Source organism: Schistocerca serialis, chromosome 4 (genome assembly GCF_023864345.2).
Source record: "Schistocerca serialis cubense isolate TAMUIC-IGC-003099 chromosome 4, iqSchSeri2.2, whole genome shotgun sequence".
NCBI classification, from domain to species: Eukaryota; Metazoa; Arthropoda; class Insecta; order Orthoptera; family Acrididae; genus Schistocerca; species Schistocerca serialis.
This window is the reverse complement of record NC_064641.1, coordinates 135,721,187-135,741,489: the sequence shown is the minus strand read 5'-3', so window position 1 is coordinate 135,741,489 and position 20,303 is coordinate 135,721,187. Positions and strand designations below refer to the sequence as shown.

The 20,303-nt window shown below is 41.2% G+C and overlaps 1 protein-coding gene across 2 annotated transcripts in view; it reads left to right on the top strand.

The window, feature by feature from the left end:
* Positions 1–2,723: 2,723 nt before the first annotated feature.
* LOC126473687 (isoaspartyl peptidase/L-asparaginase) overlaps positions 2,724–20,303 on the top strand; it is a 57,228-nt gene continuing 39,648 nt past the window's right edge. Inside the window, exon 1 of one of the 2 annotated variants that reach the window (XM_050100924.1) lies at positions 2,724–2,979. In XM_050100924.1, coding sequence (XP_049956881.1) covers positions 2,910–2,979 — 70 coding nt within the window. In that variant the 5' untranslated portion in view covers positions 2,724–2,909. The remainder of the gene's footprint in view (positions 2,980–20,303) is intronic. The other variant, XM_050100923.1, reaches the window with a different exon arrangement.

Sequence of the window (20,303 nt, the reverse complement as noted above, 5' to 3'; positions counted from 1 at the left end):
GCTTGTCGGTTGGTCGGTTGGGTAAGGACACCCGATAGCCCACTTCTCCCCCCCCCCCTCCCCCGCCCAACCGCCACCACACCTCATCCCCCCCACTACCATTAAACCCAACAAATTGTGGAGTGTGTTCAGAACAGCATTGTCGTGCCAACCGCTCGACGTTAATTCGCCGGAATAAAAGCTGTTCAAATATGGCTAACGTGACAGAGCGCGAGGGAGACGAAACTTTACTGAAAGATTTTCTGGAGAAGTCTGAAGAATGCAGATGTTTGTGGGGCACGCCGTGGGAGGAGCGTAGCAATAAAGGTACAAGGAATGAGGCGCTTGTTTCGTTTTTTAACGAATCACTAATGTTTTCATGTGGCACACAGAAAGAGTAAAACATAGATATTTTATAAATAAAAAGGCTGCTGACTGCATTTCGGTTTTCAATTTTTATTGCCGAAGCAAGGAAATGAAACAAAAAAACCGAAAACAAACAGATTAAATTTTTGATTTCATGTACGGTACGTATGGGAAGTAAAATCTAAAAGCCGAAATGCAGGCTGTCCACGGACCTTCATTCATTAAATATGCTTTCTTCATTGTGAGAATTGTTTAAAAAATCCAGCCTGCCTTTTTCAGTTCCAGCAACTTCAAAATGCTTCTCTTCCTACGTATCTGTTGGCGCCATGAGATGTGTTTGGAAAGGCATGCTTGCTGCTTATTTATTATGTTCCGACAGTACATGATGGCGTATTAATTTTAAAAACTTGATAATGGGATAATGTAGTCCAGAAACATGTGTCGAGTGAATTACACATTATCGACATTTGTTGCGTTATTATCTCCCTGCTGATGTCCTCATAGTTGTATGATGGCTTCACAACAATTGTTTTATGAGAAAAAAATCTGTTTACATAATAGTAGTGAAGACATTATCTATACAATGTCCGACGATGTGCGACCTGACTTTTCTGCGGCTCTGATGATTACTCTTACAAGTCACGCTTGCAAAATTGCTGGCAAGAATAACACAGAAGAACAGTAAAAAAGCTGAAGACGTACAGAACAAAGATCACTTGGGTTTCCTGAAGCGATAAGGCGTCAAAATAGCATTCTGACATGTGCTTAGTAATAGGAGACAGAAGAAAAATCACGATATACTCTCAGCATTTATGGATATAGAGAAGACCTTTTACAATTTTAAGCTGGAATAAGACGTTTACAGTCCTACGAAGATAGAAAGGAAAGCACAGACGCAAAATAATGATATACAGTAAGCAACTCCAAATGATAAAAGCAATGGTTCAAGGAAGACAAGTTTGTGTTCAGTAAGGTACGAGGCACGTTTGCAATTTATTGCTGCTGTTGTTCAAGCTGTACTTCTATTACTCGCAGTAACAGAAAGAAAATTTCAGAAGAGTAATTGAAGAGCAACGAAAACAGGCACCGATGGCAAGAGAACAGCATACTGCACTTCAAACAAAGATGATGATCAAGCGTAGTGGAAAGAAGAATTACCACGTATTTAACATTTTGGCAACAACGCAAAAGTGGAAGAAATAAATAAATTCTCCTCTCTTGGAAACAAGCTTACACAGGATGGTCGAAGCAAGGATATTTTCCGAAGCAGTGATATTCCGGCATAGGACAAAAGTTTTCTTCAATAAACGGCCTCTACTGGTATCAGATATCTGTATGATATCGAGGAAGAATTGCTCGAAAATATATATCTGAAATACATAATTGTTGAAGTTGGAGAGAACAGTAGAGCGAAATAACTGTAGGGACAGGCAAGGACTAGACCATTTAAAGCAGATTGTAGAATCGGGTGTAGCAGTTACGTCAAGATGAAAACATTAGTGCAAGACAGGGAAAGACGGAGGATAATCCCAAACAAGGTGCAAGATCGATGACTAGCGGAAAAAATGCTGTACGTTGAAGGTGCTTGCGAAGATGTCGCCCAGCTTAGTTTTCTTAAAAGTAAATATGACTGAAAAAGACAATATGAATTAGAATCTTTGTCTGATCTGCGTTAGCAAAACGTAACATCGAAGAAAGAAGTATCGTTCCTGAAAACGGCAATCCTCTCTCGTGCGTCAAAAATAGCTTTCTTATAAAATAAAACATTCTTAACATGAAACAGCAGATGAAGAAGTGGAACATGTGCAGACGGTAAAATTGTGTACATGGTCAGAATTTAGAAGCATCTTAGAAGAGTAACGCACTATATATACGATACACAGTTTCTGGTGTAGAAGATAAATGTATTTTCATTCAACCCACCACACCTACAACCTACTTTATTAATATTTCGTTACGTTATTATTTAAGCTTTCTGTAGAAGGTTATAAATGATAGAAGTATTTGAGCCAGCGCCTTGACAAATGTCTGCACGAGCTACACTTCTTTGGAGATTTTAGATGACAACGGTCTTTCGTCTGGACGTGTACTCGTAGGAGACTGAACGTTTAGATCATTCGGTGAAAATGTCTTACATCTGATGTAAATGTAAAACTTACGACATGCTTTTTCACCTTATTTCACGTTTCCCAGTAGGCTTTGGTGTTAAATATATCCTCTTGAGGTCTAGCTGTGAGCTAGGACGCTCGGAAAGAAAGTGCAGTGTCAGCTGCTGAGGTAAAAGAAAGTCGAAAGAGGCGGCGGAACTGACCAGTCGCTGACGTCACAACTGGCTGACCAATCACAGTGCGTTGCTGTGGAGTGGCCACCTATTGAGTGTTACGAATGCTGCGATAATGAGGTCGCGGAATCTAGAGGCAGCGATACGTTAGCTAGATAGTCGCTGTAATTGCTTGCTCGTTCACCCAGTGCCACTTTAAACTGCGGTGTTTAATTCCGTTCAGTGAATATCACGACTGTTGCATAGGATTCTAGTACAAAGAGTCTGCTGTGTGTTATTCAGCATGGAGTTAGCAAAAGTTCTTGTTCTGGTGATTATCATCTGCATCAGCCGTGTGGTCGTTGGCGACGAAAGTATGTAGCTCTAAAGCAATATCATTGTTGTAATCAGTTTTCTACCAGTCAATTATGATCTTTAGTGTGTAGTATATTTATTGTGTACATGTAAGTGGCTGTCCTATAATAGCTCAATACAGCTTACACTTAACACAAAAACAAACACAATTCATACTCTTTTTAAACTGAATATTGCGGCGCTTTTAGCGTTATGCAGTTGAGTTATTGAGGAAGGCTGGCTTTAAACGGCACATATATCGACCACCAGAAGCTTTCGACGTTCGAACTAAGCAAAAAGATCTGTTGCACGTATATCTAACATTTATAGAATAAGTTAGTGTCCTGTTCATAAATCAAAGTCGAGGTATTTTTTTCGAATAATAAGAGACACAGAAGTTTTATTGTTTTTTATATTAATTCGTCTATAAATTCATCTTTTTTCCGAAGTTTCTCGACTATAAAAGTTACGAGTGCCTTTAATAATTCCCTTCATATTACATGGGATAATTCAATAGGTAGAACACAGGACATATCAGCCGTGTAGTGTGTCCAATATTATAGTTTTATAGACCATCAAATTAAACAGCTAGGTGAAATTTTCAAAATTTCATTCGCTATGAAAATGAAGGAAAATTCTCTCTTTGTCATGACTTGAGGTTCACCGATAATTTTCCACGTGAAACAAAAAACTGTAGTAGTTTACGTACAGACCATATTTGTGCAATAAATCAGCTTAAAACAAAAGGTGGAATAAACTTCGCGAGTACGTTGTGTAATAATAGAGGTTTTTTATTATTAAGTTATATTACTTTTCTCCAGTTGCCGCTCAGTGTTATCAATACAGTCTTTGAGACTACTGTATATATTAATTCAATAGTTACTTATTAACTACAGTAACTTTATTTGCTGATAGAAAACGAGAGATGCGGTGATCGATTACTTTTTTCTGTAAATGTATGTTAAATCTGGCTCCTGCCTCCTTGCTGATACAATAATCTCGGAAGGCATAGTCCATATCAATTCAGGCAGGCTAGGAAAAAATCTTACCTCCATAGTCTCGGATGTTATTGAATTCAGCACATGTTAAAATGAAGGACTAAGTAAGGAACACGTCTTTTTTTGTTTTCTCCAAAAACATTTCTGCTCCGAGATACAGCCCTCCAAAGATGACACTGCGCATACCATTCTGAAGATGTGAATTTTGGAAAAAAATTTAAAATTCTGTATCTCTGGAACAGTTCTAGATATTTTGTTGGTTTTTTTATTTGAAAGATAATTGCTTTATCATTACAAAGTAATCCTCCATTTGGACTTATCTGTCAAAGTTCGTTTACTATAGGGTTCTGAACTATTTTTATAATTTATGGATTTTTTTTTTCAAAAATACCAATCAATAAAATTTTGATTTTTTTCTGTTGATTAGTATCATATAGTTCTACATTCCCAGAAAAGGAGAGCTTCCACTTTTAGGTTGAACAGGTTTTATAAACAATTGAAATTTTTACCATACATAAACCTGTTTTATTATTGCATTATCACAAAACAAGCCCATGAAAATCAAAACATAAGCTTATTTAACATAATTTTAGTTTTGAATGATGAGTAAGAGACTCATTTTTCACACATTTTCAGTGGTTCCAAAATGTATGTGAAAGGTCCAAAGGTTTCAACTGGCCACCCTGTTTTGTACTAAAATCAGCCAGTTAATGAACTAAAAATGTGTTCCACTGCTTCAGTATCTTCCTTTGATATAGAGTGATGCCTTCCTGTTGAACCAGTAGGAACTGGAGCACTTACAATCTTCAGAACATTGTGAACAGGAAGTAATCACTGATGGCATTGGTGCTGTCCTTCAGCTGGAAACCTATATCCAGCAGCTGGTCCATGTAGTAGCATAATGTTCACTACAGTTTCGTTTAACTCATAACTGCTGTCGATAATCTCTGCAATCCACCAGTCACAGTCATACACACACGCCACAAACATCCCCATTGTCAGGTTGTGAATCTGAGTATTATCCTGCTGTTTCTGAGGTGTTGGCCGAACGAACGAAATTTATTCTTTTTTGCTCTTTAAAGTGTGTGCAATATGAATTAGCCCATCATTTTGAGTCCAAAAATGTGTCATCTGAATTTCTTTTATAGGATTAGTTTATTTGGACCATCCTTCTTTTCTCTGCTCACGGAAATCATCGGTTTCCTCTTTGGACAAAAGAATGATGGCTGTGGCTGCGTAAGATTTCACGAATCTTGTAAAATACTCAGCATTCTGAATTGCAGCTGTATTTGGTCTGGAAGTACTATGTTTTGTAGCATGGTGCTTCAGCAGGCCTCCTACACCATCACAAGGCCCCTTCCCATGACCAGTAGCACTGTATACCGAGTCAGTTGGCACAAGCGACTTACTCATCTCAAACTGCTGGTAACGATTTTTAAAACGACTAAGAGCACCATCAGAAATAATGATGGTCATCTCTGCCCCTGTTTGTAGTTCAAGAGTTTTGCGCATTGCCAGCAAAGCATGTGCTGAGTCATGACCTGTGTCATCACTTATAACTGCAACACTTGTGGTCTTGTTTTGAAAATATGTCACTCCTGTAAAAATTGAAACCTGGTCATTACTCCAATGATACCCTTGTACTTCTTATGGGAGAATTACAAGCCAATTCTCAGCAAAACCACAGTGGAGTACTAAACATAGCTCTTCGGCCTGTATACTTCACTTCTGCAATGTATTATTGTTGCAATTTCTTCAGATGCTAGTGCGTTACTGCTTTCACTGACCATTTACCAACTTTGTCAATGAAACTGTCAAAGGCAATAGTTTTCTTAATTAGTTTATTTTCCTCCCATATCGCATAAGTAATTTCTGCAGAGTTATCTGCTACATCTTCCAGGCCAAGTGTCTGTAAAGACAGCCCTTCCTTTCCAGGGCAGTCACCACATTATAGAAACAAACAAGTCTCTCGGTTTACATCAAAGACTACAAATGACTTCACACCCCAACCAAGGTGTCATATGTCATGTGCTCCATTAAGTTCTTCAAAGTTACCACACAAAGTTCAAAATTCGTGTAGTAGACACATAAACAGACATCTCTAGGTGAGTGTGGAACTACCCACTTAGGTCGTAGTGCATAAAAATTTGATCTTTCAGTATGTGAAATTGTGTAGTTGCTCTTATAAATTGCAAAAGTTTCTTTAATACTTCGAGTCATGTACCTCTTCACATTCACAACTTTATGACCTTCAACTGTTACAGTTATAGTGTCTTTTTTGTTGGCACTCTGGCAAGAACAGTCCTATTTATCTTCCAGATAAAATGAGTGCACTATTTTAACTTGAGCTGCTTCTACAGGATGACTATAATAGGGATCTGATCTTCCAAAGACTCCTTTTACAGACCTCACATTTCTTTATTTGTCTACCGTGTACTTTGATACTGATTGAATGTGGTTTAAAATTGTTTTCTTCGAAAATGTCTCTGAAATAATAGTTAAAACTTGTACCTTTTCGCTGTAGGATGTACAATATTTAACAGGTGAATTGATATTTGTGAAAAATTCCTTCCAAGAGTGCTTTGGTTCATTTTCTTCTGAAGATGGAATTTCTTCTTTGAAGATTGTGGTCAGTTTTGCTGTAGTGTATTCATCCATAGCTTTAGTAATTTCTCTGCGCTTTCTAGATGCATAGAGCTTATGACACGACTTCACTGATCTCGGTTTCTTAACGGAGCTAACACCTACCTCTGTAGTTGACTGATTCAGGGTATTTAATTCTTCCTCTACTGATGCAAAATCTGCTTCACTATCATTGATGTTACTCTGTCAAATCATTTACAACACAAAAAGTCGTCCCTGGAAACATCTTCACTTTCAAACAGAGTCTTCAAATGAGAACACTTATTCCTAACCTGAACAAAGTCTATTTTTTTTGTCTCCTATATCACTCTTTTATGGATATTCAAATAGTCAGCACACTTCACTCTCCTGTGATCTCAGTCATAAGACATTTCAAATAGTCCTTTTCACAAAACACACTGCAACTCTGTCAACTGGCAAATTACTCACGAAAACACAGAACACACTGTATGGTCTCAGATTTCTTAGAGGCCTCTTCAGTAAACAAATTAGCAGTGAACAACTACAATACAGAAACCTGCAATGAACAACCACGACAAAAGAAACTAAAAAGAAACTACAACAAAGTGTAAGAAGTATCTGCAACAATAAAAGTGAAAAGAAACAACTGCAAAAAAGAATGTGATAAGAAATAACTGCGACAAAGACAATAGAAATAAACACTGTAAAAAAGAAAATAGTAAGAAACAACTTCAGTGAAGACATACATTACCCTTGAAAGTTAAAAAAATGATGTTTTAAAATAAAACCTTTCCAACTTAAAAGTGGAAGCTCTCCTTTACGGAAAATATAGTACTACATGGTACTAGACAACAGAAAAAAATCTAACTTTTCTGCTTTGGCATTTTTGAAAAAACAATTTTTTTCTGTATATTATAAAAAAATTCAAAAGGCGACAGTAAAAGAACTTTGACAAATTTGTCCAAACGGTAGATACCATTGTAATCATAAAGCAACTATGTTTCAAATAAAAAAAACTGTAAAAAATATCTAGTGTTACAGAGATACAGCATTTAAAAAAAATTTCCGGAATTCGCATCTTCAAAATCGTGTTCGCAGTGTCATCTTTGGGGACCTGTACCTCGGGGCAGGAATTTTTTTGGAGAAAACAAAAAAAAAATACTTTTTTCTTACTTACCCCTAAATTTTAACATATGCTGAATTCAATAACATCCTGCCTTCTTGCTGATACCATAATCACTGAAGTTACTCTCATTTTGCGTTACGCATTGGTGGATGTACACACACAGAGCAGCTAGAATTAACAGCTTGCTGCTCGATCTTTACAATATGCCTCATTACTATTTCTGTTGTTGTTTCTCTAGCTTAAAAATTGTGTCCGATTATTGTCTCATTGATCCTCGATAAATAATTCCATAATCAAAGATCGAAAGTTTATAGATGTCACATCTAGTACAAGGTGCGGGCTGTCAAATGTTTGTGGCAACATACGCCGATAAGATTCTCTTTATTGTTGCTGCTTCTTTGTTTATTACAATTCAAATGCCCGTAGCCTATCTAACTGAACATCAACTGACCGAGTTGGCGCAATGGTTAAGACACTAGACTCGCGAACAGGAGTAAAGAAAATCCGTGACACGGATATTAAGACATAAACCTTCCGTTATTACCCGAAATTCATGAAGGATGCATAGATGGTTCCTCTGAAAGAGACACGGCTGATTTCCTTCCCTAATTAGCTCTTTGTATATAGCGCTTTAAACCTTATTCTTCCTTTATTTTTCTTCTGTATTCTTCCCTAAAAATTTTGCTTTTACTGTACAGCGAAAAAAACATAACATGTGGTGCAAAAGGTGCCCTCAGTCACGTATTTTCTAGTTATTCGTTGAGAACAAATGTAGCTGTTGATTATTGTACGAGTACTTTGTCACGAGCAGTAGTTGCTAAACCTCTTCGGTGGCAACAAGCACAAAACGATCTATTAACGACTGTATTATAGTATTTGAGAGTTGTAGCATCGCGTTTTAGTACCTGAATAGTGTAAATTCGCGTAGTCATTTGTCTTCTGTTTTTGTTTTGAACGGCCAGTGTCGGTTGGTCACAGTCAGTGTGCTCCCTGCCGCCGTTGGATAAGCAGCTGCAGCAGCAAGTCGTATACTCCTAGCTCACTCATTTGTTACATAGTTTAATTCTTAATTTCTTTGCGTGTTTTTGGTACTTGCATTGTTTAATTCATAAATTTCGGGCGTATTATAGTATTTGAGAGTTGTAGCATCGCGTTTTTAGTACCTGACTAGTGTAAATTCGCGTAGTCTCCTTCCGCCGCCGAGCAGTGTCAGCAGTGCGCAAGTAGCAGCATTACTGCATTTACTAGGCAATCTTGTATTTTAATAACCGTTTAAATTTTGTCGATTTGTTTGCGCTCTCTGTAGATTAGTTCAGACGTTCTTTGCAAAACAGTTTTTAGCATGGATAGGGACTGCAACTGCTGTGTTCGGATGCGGGCTGAGTTAGCATCCCTTCGCTCCCAGCTTCAGGCAGTGTTGGCTTCGGCCACACAGCTTGAAGATGTTGCCAATGGGCATCACTGTGGGGGTCCGGATGGGGGTTTGTCGGGGACGGCCAGCTCGTCCCACGCATCCCCTGATCGGACTACGACTGTGATTGCCCGGGATACTGCCCGCATTGAGGCTGATCCCTCACCTGTGGTAGAGTGGGAGGTCGTCTCAAGGTGTGGCAGGGGGCGAAAGACATTCCGGAGGGCTGAACGGAAAGCCTCTCCAGTTTGTCTGGCAAACCGGTTTCAGGCTCTGTCTCAGGCTGATACTGATCTTCGGCCTGACATGGCTGCTTGTCCTGTTCCAGAGGTTGCCCCTCAGTCTGCAAGATCCGGGCAGTCGCAGAGGGTGGGCTTACTGGTAGTTGGGAGCTCCAACGTCAGGCGCGTAATGGGGCCCCTTAGGGAAATGGCAGCAAGAGAGGGGAAGAAAACCAATGTGCACTCCGTGTGCATACCGGGGGGAGTCATTCCAGATGTGGAAAGGGTCCTTCCGGATGCCATGAAGGGTACAGGGTGCACCCATCTGCAGGTGGTCGCTCATGTCGGCACCAATGATGTGTGTCGCTATGGATCGGAGGAAATCCTCTCTGGCTTCTGGAGGCTATCTGATTTGGTGAAGACTGCCAGTCTCTCTAGCGGGTTGAAAGCAGAGCTCACCATCTGCAGCATCGTTGACAGGACTGACTGCGGACCTTTGGTACAGAGCCGAGTGGAGGGTCTGAATCAGAGGCTGAGACGGTTCTGCGACCGTGTGGGCTGCAGATTCCTCGACTTGCGCCATAGGGTGGTGGGGTTTCGGGTTCCGCTGGATAGGTCAGGAGTCCACTACACGCAACAAGTGGCTACACGGGTAGCAGGGGTTGTGTGGCGTGGGCTGGGCGGTTTTTTAGGTTAGATGGCATTGGGCAAGTACAGAAAGGGCAACAGCCTCAACGGGTGCGGGGCAAAGTCAGGACATGCGGGGACCAAGCAGCAATCGGTATTGTAATTGTCAACTGTCGAAGCTGCGTTGGTAAAGTACCAGAACTTCAAGCGCTGATAGAAAGCACCGAAGCTGAAATAGTTATAGGTACAGAAAGCTGGCTTAAGCCAGAGATAAATTCTGCCGAAATTTTTACAAAGGTACAGACGGTGTTTAGAAAGGATAGATTGCATGCAACCGGTGGTGGAGTGTTCGTCGCTGTTAGTAGTAGTTTATCCTGTAGTGAAGTAGAAGTGGATAGTTCCTGTGAATTATTATGGGTGGAGATTACACTCAACAACCGAACTAGGTTAATAATTGGCTCCTTTTACCGACCTCCCGACTCAGCAGCATTAGTGGCAGAACAACTGAGAGAAAATTTGGAATACATTTCACATAAATTTTCTCAACATGTTATAGTCTTAGGTGGAGATTTCAATTTACCAGATATAGACTGGGACACTCAGATGTTTAGGACGGGTGGTAGGGACAGAGCATCGAGTGACATTATACTGAGTGCACTATCCGAAAATTACCTCGAGCAATTAAACAGAGAACCGACTCGTGGAGATAACATCTTGGACCTACTGATAACAAACAGACCCGAACTTTTCGACTCTGTATGTACAGAACAGGGAATCAGTGATCATAAGGCCGTTGCAGCAACCCTGAATATGGAAGTTAATAGGAATATAAAAAAAGGGAGGAAGGTTTATCTGTTTAGCAAGAGTAATAGAAGGCAGATTTCAGACTACCTAACAGATCAAAACGAAAATTTCTGTTCCGACACTGACAATGTTGAGTGTTTATGGAAAAAGTTCAAGGCAATCGTAAAATGCGTTTTAGACAGGTACGTGCCGAGTAAAACTGTGAGGGACGGGAAAAACCCACCGTGGTACAACAACAAAGTTAGGAAACTACTGCGAAAGCAAAGAGAGCTCCACTCCAAGTTTAAACGCAGCCAAAACCTCTCAGACAAACAGAAGCTAAACGATGTCAAAGTTAGCGTAAGGAGGGCTACGCGTGAAGCGTTCAGTGAATTCGAAAGTAAAATTCTATGTACCGACTTGACAGAAAATCCTAGGAAGTTCTGGTCTTACATTAAATCAGTAAGTGGCTCGAAACAGCATATCCAGACACTCCGGGATGATGATGGCATTGAAACAGAGGATGACACGCGTAAAGCTGAAATACTAAACACCTTTTTCCAAAGCTGTTTCACAGAGGAAGACCGCACTGCAGTTCCTTCTCTAAATCCTCGCACAAACGAAAAAATGGCTGACATCGAAATAAGTGTCCAAGGAATAAAAAAGCAACTGGAATCACTTAATAGAGGAAAGTCCACTGGACCTGACGGGATACCAATTCGATTCTACACAGAGTACGCGAAAGAACTTGCCCCCCTTCTAACAGCCGTGTACCGCAAGTCTCTAAAGGAACGGAGGGTTCCAAATGATTGGAAAAGAGCACAGATAGTCCCAGTCTTCAAGAAGGGTCGTCGAGCAGATGCGCAAAACTATAGACCTATATCTCTGACGTCGATCTGTTGTAGAATTTTAGAAAATGTTTTTTGCTCTAGTATCATGTCGTTTTTGGAAACCCAGAATCTACTATGTGGGAATCAACATGGATTCCGGAAACAGCGATCGTGTGAGACCCAACTCGCTTTATTTGTTCATGAGACCCAGAAAATATTAGATACAGGCTCCCAGGTAGATGCTATTTTTCTTGACTTCCGGAAGGCGTTCGATACAGTTCCGCACTGTCGCCTGATAAACAAAGTAAGAGCCTACGGAATATCAGACCAGCGGTGTGGCTGGATTGAAGAGTTTTTAGCAAACAGAACACAGCATGTTGTTATCAATGGAGAGACGTCTACAGACGTTAAAGTAACCTCTGGCGTGCCACAGGGGAGTGTTATGGGACCATTGCTTTTCACAATATATATAAATGACCTAGTAGATAGTGTCGGAAGTTCGATGCGGCTTTTCGCGGATGATGCTGTAGTATACAGAGAAGTTGCAGCATTAGAAAATTGTAGCGAAATGCAGGAAGATCTGCAGCGGATAGGCACTTGGTGCAGGGAGTGGCAACTGACCCTTAACATAGACAAATGTAATGTATTGCGAATACATAGAAAGAAGGGTCCTTTATTGTATGATTATATGATAGCGGAACAAACACTGGTAGCAGTTACTTCTGTAAAATATCTGGGAGTATGCGTGCGGAACGATTTGAAGTGGAATGATCATATAAAATTAATTGTTGGTAAGGCGGGTACCAGGTTGAGATTCATTGGGAGAGTGCTTAGAAAATGTAGTCCATCAACAAAGGAGGTGGCTTACAAAACACTCGTTCGACCTATACTTGAGTATTGCTCATCAGTGTTGGATCCGTACCAGATCGGTTTCACGGAGGAGATAGAGAAGATCCAAAGAAGAGCGGCGCGTTTCGTCACAGGGTTATTTGGTAACCGTGATAGCGTTACGGAGATGTTTAGCAAACTCAAGTGGCAGACTCTGCAAGAGAGGCGCTCTGCATCGCGGTGTAGCTTGCTCGCCAGGTTTCGAGAGGGTGCGTTTCTGGATGAGGTATCGAATATATTGCTTCCCCCTACTTATACCTCCCGAGGAGATCACGAATGTAAAATTAGAGAGATTAGAGCGCGCACGGAGGCTTTCAGACAGTCGTTCTTCCCGCGAACCATACGCGACTGGAACAGGAAAGTGAGGTAATGACAGTGGCACGTAAAGTGCCCTCCGCCACACACCGTTGGGTGGCTTGCGGAGTATAAATGTAGATGTAGATGTAGAATGGGAGGAAACGGTCGATCTTTGTGAATGTGGTCTGTCGCAAGGCGAAATTGCGTCACGTAGGGATCGTAATAGTACTACGTGGGCTGCAGAGAAATAGGTTGTTCGTGAAAAAGGCATTAGACTATGACGTTAACGTGATATGGCAGACGGAGACTGGAATGTCATAACAAGTGTTGGCAAAACGGTAGAGCTCTGCCCGTGGCTTTATGCACAGATTCCTCTCCTGTGGGTATAGCGCTTTTCCTTGTACCCCGTGAGAAAGCGTACGGTTAACAACGAAACTTCTTTTTTTTTTCCTAAACCAAGACTGACTAAGAAGAAAATCGCACCAAACAGAAACATAAAACACACCAACCAAGACACTGTAGCAAAGTAGACAGGCTAGGACAGGAGCACATGACAATAAATAAACGAAGGGAGGGGCATAACATGAAAAATTCGGCGTTGCAGATTTACTACTTTCAGTGATAATAATGCCTTCCTACAGGCAGTCAAAGCCATAAAATCAGCTCAGTGGCTGACAGCACAGTTACATTAGACAGTGGGTGGCTGAGACACCGCACATAGAAGACTGAAACGAATTCAATGACGCAATATTATGGAGAATGGACAACTGAATGAAGATACGTTTGTACAACGTCAAGAGTAATCGCGACCCTTTTGTAGAATGTAGTGACTCAGGTCTATCCAAGCACATACAGAGAGAGTCAGAGTATGTTCCCGATCTTTTCGACTTCAGTTAGCCTTCAAGGCATGACAGACTAGTAGTTATCGCAGCCACAAGATGACCCTCCCGTGTTGAAACTGCTTTTCTTAAAACTCTTCTCAGCAGATACGATAACGAAATCGATTACAAGAATCTACTTTAAGGAAGAAGAAATAAGGATCTAGTACAGGCATGCTGAAAAGCTTGCCGAATCAACAATCACCTTAAGCTGTGAACATTCTCAACTTAAGCGATTTACGTCGTCCTAAATTTAATCTTAATACGAGAACGGTAATCCAAAATCTTCTCGCTACTGCAGGTCGGTCATCATTTTCTCTGTTATATTCACAGCATACCATATTAATGATGAACAGCAGGCTTGTATTAAAAAACAATGACCATGTGCGAGGAGGACCCCCGCTGGAGGGTTAGGTGCAAAATTAATTACATATATAGACATTTCATCCATCCCGGGAGTCGAGAAACTCGATGATTTTTTTGCATTTTGTCGTCAGTAATACTGACAAGACATCGGTTTGGGGAATTCCCACACTTTCGAGAATATTTTAATTGCAAGTATAAAGTTGGTTAACAAATGAAAAAAGAAATATTTTTTCGTCTGATATTATTACAAATTCATAATTTTCGGATTTTTTCGTTTAATTGTACTGTGAAACCTTGCTTCCTGCCAAATTTTATGATTCCAGGCCAACTGAAAGTACCCTACAGGTTTTGATGAGTGGGTTTGGGAGTATCAAATTATGTGACATGAACGACCGTATCTTTTGATTGCTTTGACTTTAGAGCTTCAATTTTGTGACCGCCAAGTGACCACAGACATAAATTTCAACTTGATGTGCCTACCCGTTATTGAAAAAAAGGATTTTCTACTGCCGGACAGGCAGACGAGAGAGTGATCCTATAAGGTTTCCTTTTCACAGATTGATGTTCGGAACCCTAAAAACAATAAAGAAGATACCTACAAGGAAGTAGGATAGTGTCAACTTTCGAAAGACTGAGAAGAAATGAAAATACTTTGAAGCACTTACCAATGACAGAAGTAAAAGCGCTATGGATTGTTTAACAGAGAAGTGAAACGTGAAATATACGTAAATTCAACTGGACAACACCAACAGAGACGAATAAAATGTGAATAACTAAAGACATACTCCGAATTATTAATGACTAGAGTAAACGCAAAAATATGTATTATGAATTGATAAGCAAGCAGTATAGGTTACTAAGAAGTACGATTCATCACTGGAAATTAAAATAAAGCATAATGACGAGGGCCATTTTTAAAATAAGAACCGATAGCACATCGTGCCTGCACTTTCTGTCACGTGACGTCCATTCATTGTCGGCCACTCTTGACCAGTCTCGCACTACGCCGCCATTACGTTTCACGTCTCTGCCCGAGTTTGTTGTAGGGTTATACTGCTTCGTTTGTCGCTGTCAGTCAGTAATCCCATCGATTGTTAAGTGCACTCGGTTATTCGATTCTTAAATGCAAAACAATTTGGTCCTCCTGAAATTCACCAGCAGCTAAACGGTTTATAGTGCAGATGTTCGTCTTGCTGAAATTCACCAGCAGCTTATTGAAGTTCATGTTTTAGGTGAATAATGGAAATGTGCGTAAATGCTGTAGGCTGTTTAATGAAGGAAGGATAAAAGTTCATGATGGACAACGATCTGGACGACCTACTGCCATGAATGAAGACTTGACACAAAACGTTCATGAGGCAGTTCGCCAAAACGGTGCTTCACTATTGACGAGCTGCATCAAAATTTCACAAGTTTCAAGATCAGTAGTTTTTCTCACATTGTTACTGATAAACTTCACTACAGAAAAAAGCGGACAAGATGGGTGCGGAAAACGTTGACAGAAGAACACATAAAAAAGCGAAGGAGTGGATGAACGGTTCTAGGCGCTACAGTCTGGAGCCACGCGACTGCTACGGTCGCAGGTTCGAATCCTACGTCGAGCTTGGATGTGTGTGATGTCCTTAGGTTAGTCAGGTTTAAGTAGTTCTAAGTTCTAGGGGACTGATGACCACGCCGGCCAGGGTAGCCGAGCGGTTCTAGGCGCTACAGTCTGGAACCGCGCGACCGCTACGGTCGCAGGTTCGAATCCTGCCTCGGGCATGAATGTTTGTGATGTCCTTAAGTTAGTTAGGTTTAAGTAGTTCTAAGTTCTAGGGGACTGATGACCTCAGAAGTTAAGTCCCATAGTGCTCAGAGCCATTTGAACCATCTTTGAACTGATGACCTCAGACTTTAAGTCCCATAGGGCTCAGAGCCATTTGAACGATTTTGAACAAAGCGAATGGCACATTCTTTGTCCATTTTGGAGCACTATCACGAGGATGGTGACCAATTCTTGAGCTATAATGTGACCAGCGCTGAAACATGGATTGCGCACTACAGTCCACAGAATAAACGTCGATCCAGTGAGTAGCATTATTCAATCTCCCCAACGAAACCGCGAAAATTCAGACAAAAGTCTTCAACAAAGAAAATCATGGCAACGGTTTTTTGGGACCGGGAAGGCATTCTCCTGTTAAATTTTTTTGCCAAAATGAGTGAGAATAAACGCTGAGAGGTACTGTGAAACATTATTAAAGCTTAGGCGAGCTATTGAAAATCGCCGTTGCGTACAGCTCTACAGCGGTGGCGTTCTGCTTATGTTGCGACAAGAACAAAGACGCAACTGGTCAACTTTCACTGGGAATCACTGGATCATCCACCATACGGCCCTGACTTAGCACCATCAGAATTTCAGCTGTTTCCAAAACTGAAGGAATTTCTTGATGGAAAGCGCTTGGAAACTGATGACATGTTGAATGGAACTGTTACTAAATAGTTTAATGTTCAGGTGGCAGAGTTCTTTGATGCTGGTATCCAAAAGCTGCTGCCACGAGTTGCAAATTTTTAAATGTTCATGTTAACTATGTTGAAAAGTGAAAAAAATGTGCGTACTGTAGTTTGTGATGCAATTTACGTTCATAAAGCCCACCCGGCTAGCCGCGCGGTATAACGCGCTGCTTCCCGAGCGGGAAGGCGTGCCGGTCCCCAGCACGAATCCGCCCGGCGGATTAGTGTCGAGGTCCGGTGTGCCGGCCACCCTATGGATGGTTTTTAAGGCGGTTTTACATCTGCCTCGGCGAACGCGGGCTGGTTCCCCTTATTCGGCCCCAGTTACACTAAGTCGGCGATTGCTGCGCAAACACTGTCTCCACGTACACGTACACCGTACTTACTCTACCACGCAAACATAGGAGTTACACTCGTCTGGTATGAGATGTTCCCAGGAGGGGTCCACTGAGGGCCTAACCGCAAAATAACCCTGTGTTCGGTGTGGGGCGGCAGTGGGGTGAGTGGACTGCTGTAGCCTGTTGTGGGGTTGTGAACCACTGAGGGCTACGGCGGGGACGAAGCGCCTCCGTCGTTTCTAGGCCCCCAGTTCAATACACAATACACATACACACACACACACACACACACACACACACACACACACACACACACACACACACACACGATAGGTTCACAAATAAAGTTTCTCTTACTCCATTGCTAAACGATTCTTAATTTAAAAATGACCCTCGTAGAATTGATGAGGGAGGCAGGTAAAGGAACTGGAAATGAAGTGGTCTTGAGAAAAATTTATGCAACATACAGGAGAATTAAGACTTATTACAGAGAATAAAAACCCATCACATGCGTATGGAATCCCTCTGTTACGTATAAAACAATGACGAGGTTGGCAGCAGATGGTACGACAGAGAAGACATGTCCCAATGCTTGAAAAAAGAGACGGAGCCAGATGTGGAACAAACAGGTGCTGCGATAACACGCTGAATGTCTGATGAAGCACTTCATAATTTGAGGTCAAAGAAGCTCAATGTTTTTGAAAGTGTCACAAAGTCTTATGAGGAGGCTCTGGAGACTGTTCTGAATCAGAAAATTTCCAGACGATAGCACAAGCCTAGAGTAACTGCGAAATCAACCGATGCCTGCTATACAACGGTCTGTGTATCTTTAACGCTGTGTAGGCTGTGGCAATCCATCGAACTATGTATCGGAGGCTCGGAGGAGTTGGTGTGTATGCCAAATATCCAGCAATGTGTGGCCCGCTCAGGACTGGGCCATAAATGTGTGAAGGGATGTAGTCTTCTCGTATGAACACTGATTCAGCTTGTGTTACACTTTCTCACCTTCCAGTTTTATGTTACACATATTCAGCAAGTCGCAGCATGGCAGGATATTCTTTGTACTATCGTTAGTAGTTCCATTTTCTGTTCCACTGTTCCATTCGCAAATGGGGCCAGGGGAAAGATTGTTGTATACCTCTGTACGAGTCCTAATCTCTCTTATTTTGCCCTTGTGGACTTTGGAAGCGGTAGATCGTTCTTCAGTCTGTCGCAAATTCTAGTTGTCTAAACTTCCTCAGTAGAGTTTCGGGTAAAGATGGTCTTTTTTGCCTCCCAATATATTTATCTAAGCTCATGAACAATTTTCGTAACTCTCTCGTATCGGCAAGCCTCTGAATTACTTCGATGTCTTCCTTTAAATCGACCTGCAGGGCATCACCAACATTCGAGCAGTACTCAAGAATGGGTGGTACAGGTGTTCTGTGTGCGATCTTATTTATAGTTACGCCACACTTACCCAAACCTCTCCCAGTAAAATGTAGCCGGCCTTTCGTCTTCCCAACAAGTGATCTTATGTGCTCCTTCCATTCCAGTTTGTTTCGTAAGGTTACTTCTAGATATTTAATCGAAGTGACTTTTAATACCGTATTCGAACATTAAAGGAAATTCATTCTAGCCATCCACATTGACTTACATTTTTCCATCTTTGAAACTAGGTGTAGTGCATTGCACCAAATAGAAATTCTTGGGTGCATCCATTCTTGCTCTGCTGGATGGCGGAACAGAAATCGATATGTAAGTAATAAATATCAGAAGAACCGTAAGCTCTAAGTTCTTTTCCAGTTTATTTTGTAGGCTACCGGTTTCAGCCATAAAATACGGCATCATCAGCCCTCTATTCTAGATGGTGACTGAAAACTTCAATGACAAAACTTATGTACTTCATAAATGGAAAAAACAATCTTCGCGCCGGCTGATGTACGCACGACTGTAGCGCACGTCGACAGCCGGAACACAACTCGAAACTAAATAAAAATTTTGTCCAAGTCTTCCTAAATATCGCTACAGTCACGCAAGGAAGACACTATTCCGTATACAGCATTGTCATCTGAAAATAGTCTCAGAGTGACGCATACCCTATACAACAGATAGTTTATCTACACTGAATACAAGAGCGATCCTAGCAGACTTGCCTGAGACACTCCGGGCGTTACGTTTGACTCTGATGAACACTCGCCATCCAGGACAACGTAGTGTGCTCAATTATTCGAAACGTGTTCGAATTGGCCACTTATTTCAGAACGTATGCCGTATGCTAGAATCTTTGTCAACAGTCTGCAATGTGGCACAACGTCGAGAGCTTTCGGGAATTCTAGGAGTACAGAACCTGCCTGTTTGCCTTCATCCTTGGTTCACAGGATATCGTTTGTGATAAGGGTGAGATCTGTTTACGTGAGCGACGACGATTTCTAGATGTATGTTGATCCTGTCGATATATCTCTCTCTAAGGAACAAATTATAATCTAGCTTACTGCTGATCTACATTAAGGATGTTGGTCTACAACTTTGTGCTTCCATTCTTTTTCCTTTCTTTATATATTCAATTGAATGGAAAGTGATTGCTTGTACAGGGCAGGAAGATCTTGGAAAAGTTAAAAATGGTTCAAATGGCTCTGAGCACTATGGGACTTAACTTCTGAGGTCATCAGTCCCTATAACTTAGAACTACTTAAACCTAACTAACCTAAGGACATCACACACATCCATACCCGAGGCAGGATTCGAACCTGCGACCCTAGCGGTCTCGCGGTTCCAGACTTTGGGAAAGTGATCAAGCTGGTGAAGGTAGGCTTCTTATATGCAGAGATACCACATTGGGTGTATGCAAGGAGTTTTACGTCTTCTTTGGAGATCACAGAAATACTGTTAACGCCAAAAGCTGCATAAACCACGTACTGCAGTCAGAGGTTGTGCGACTTTACAGAGGTGCAAATGGTCCGGAGTTCCTCTTCGTGGACAAATAATGCTCATTCACATCAACTATTTGTTGAGTGAATTTCTCATGCACAAACAAAAGCACCACGTAAACTAGCCATCGAAATCTGTGGATCTGAAGCCTATACATCATATCCGTTCCAAGAGTCGGACACCAACGGTCTCATGTCAATCAGTTGCGGCGATGACACACTCTTCTACCATCACTCACACCAATGGCCAGTACAATGTCTGACTTCAATCCATCAATCTTAACTATTAAAATAATTCACTAACGGGTCGAAAATAATTGATGAACCAGATGTGTGTAGCTCCTTATTTTTGGCCTAATGTTTTAGCGTAGCAAAAACAATAGCCCCTAGAAATTGCACAATGGATTTTTGTCCGAATTTTCATAGCTAAACGAAGAACGGGAAATGAAAAAAAATTGAGCATCATATTGACAAACGTGATATCTAGTTTTGCTGAAAAGATTTAATTGCTTGAGTGGTAGCTGAGAAAAGTTTAATTAGTGATTTGAGAGAAACATTTTGTCTGAAGTTTCAAACGA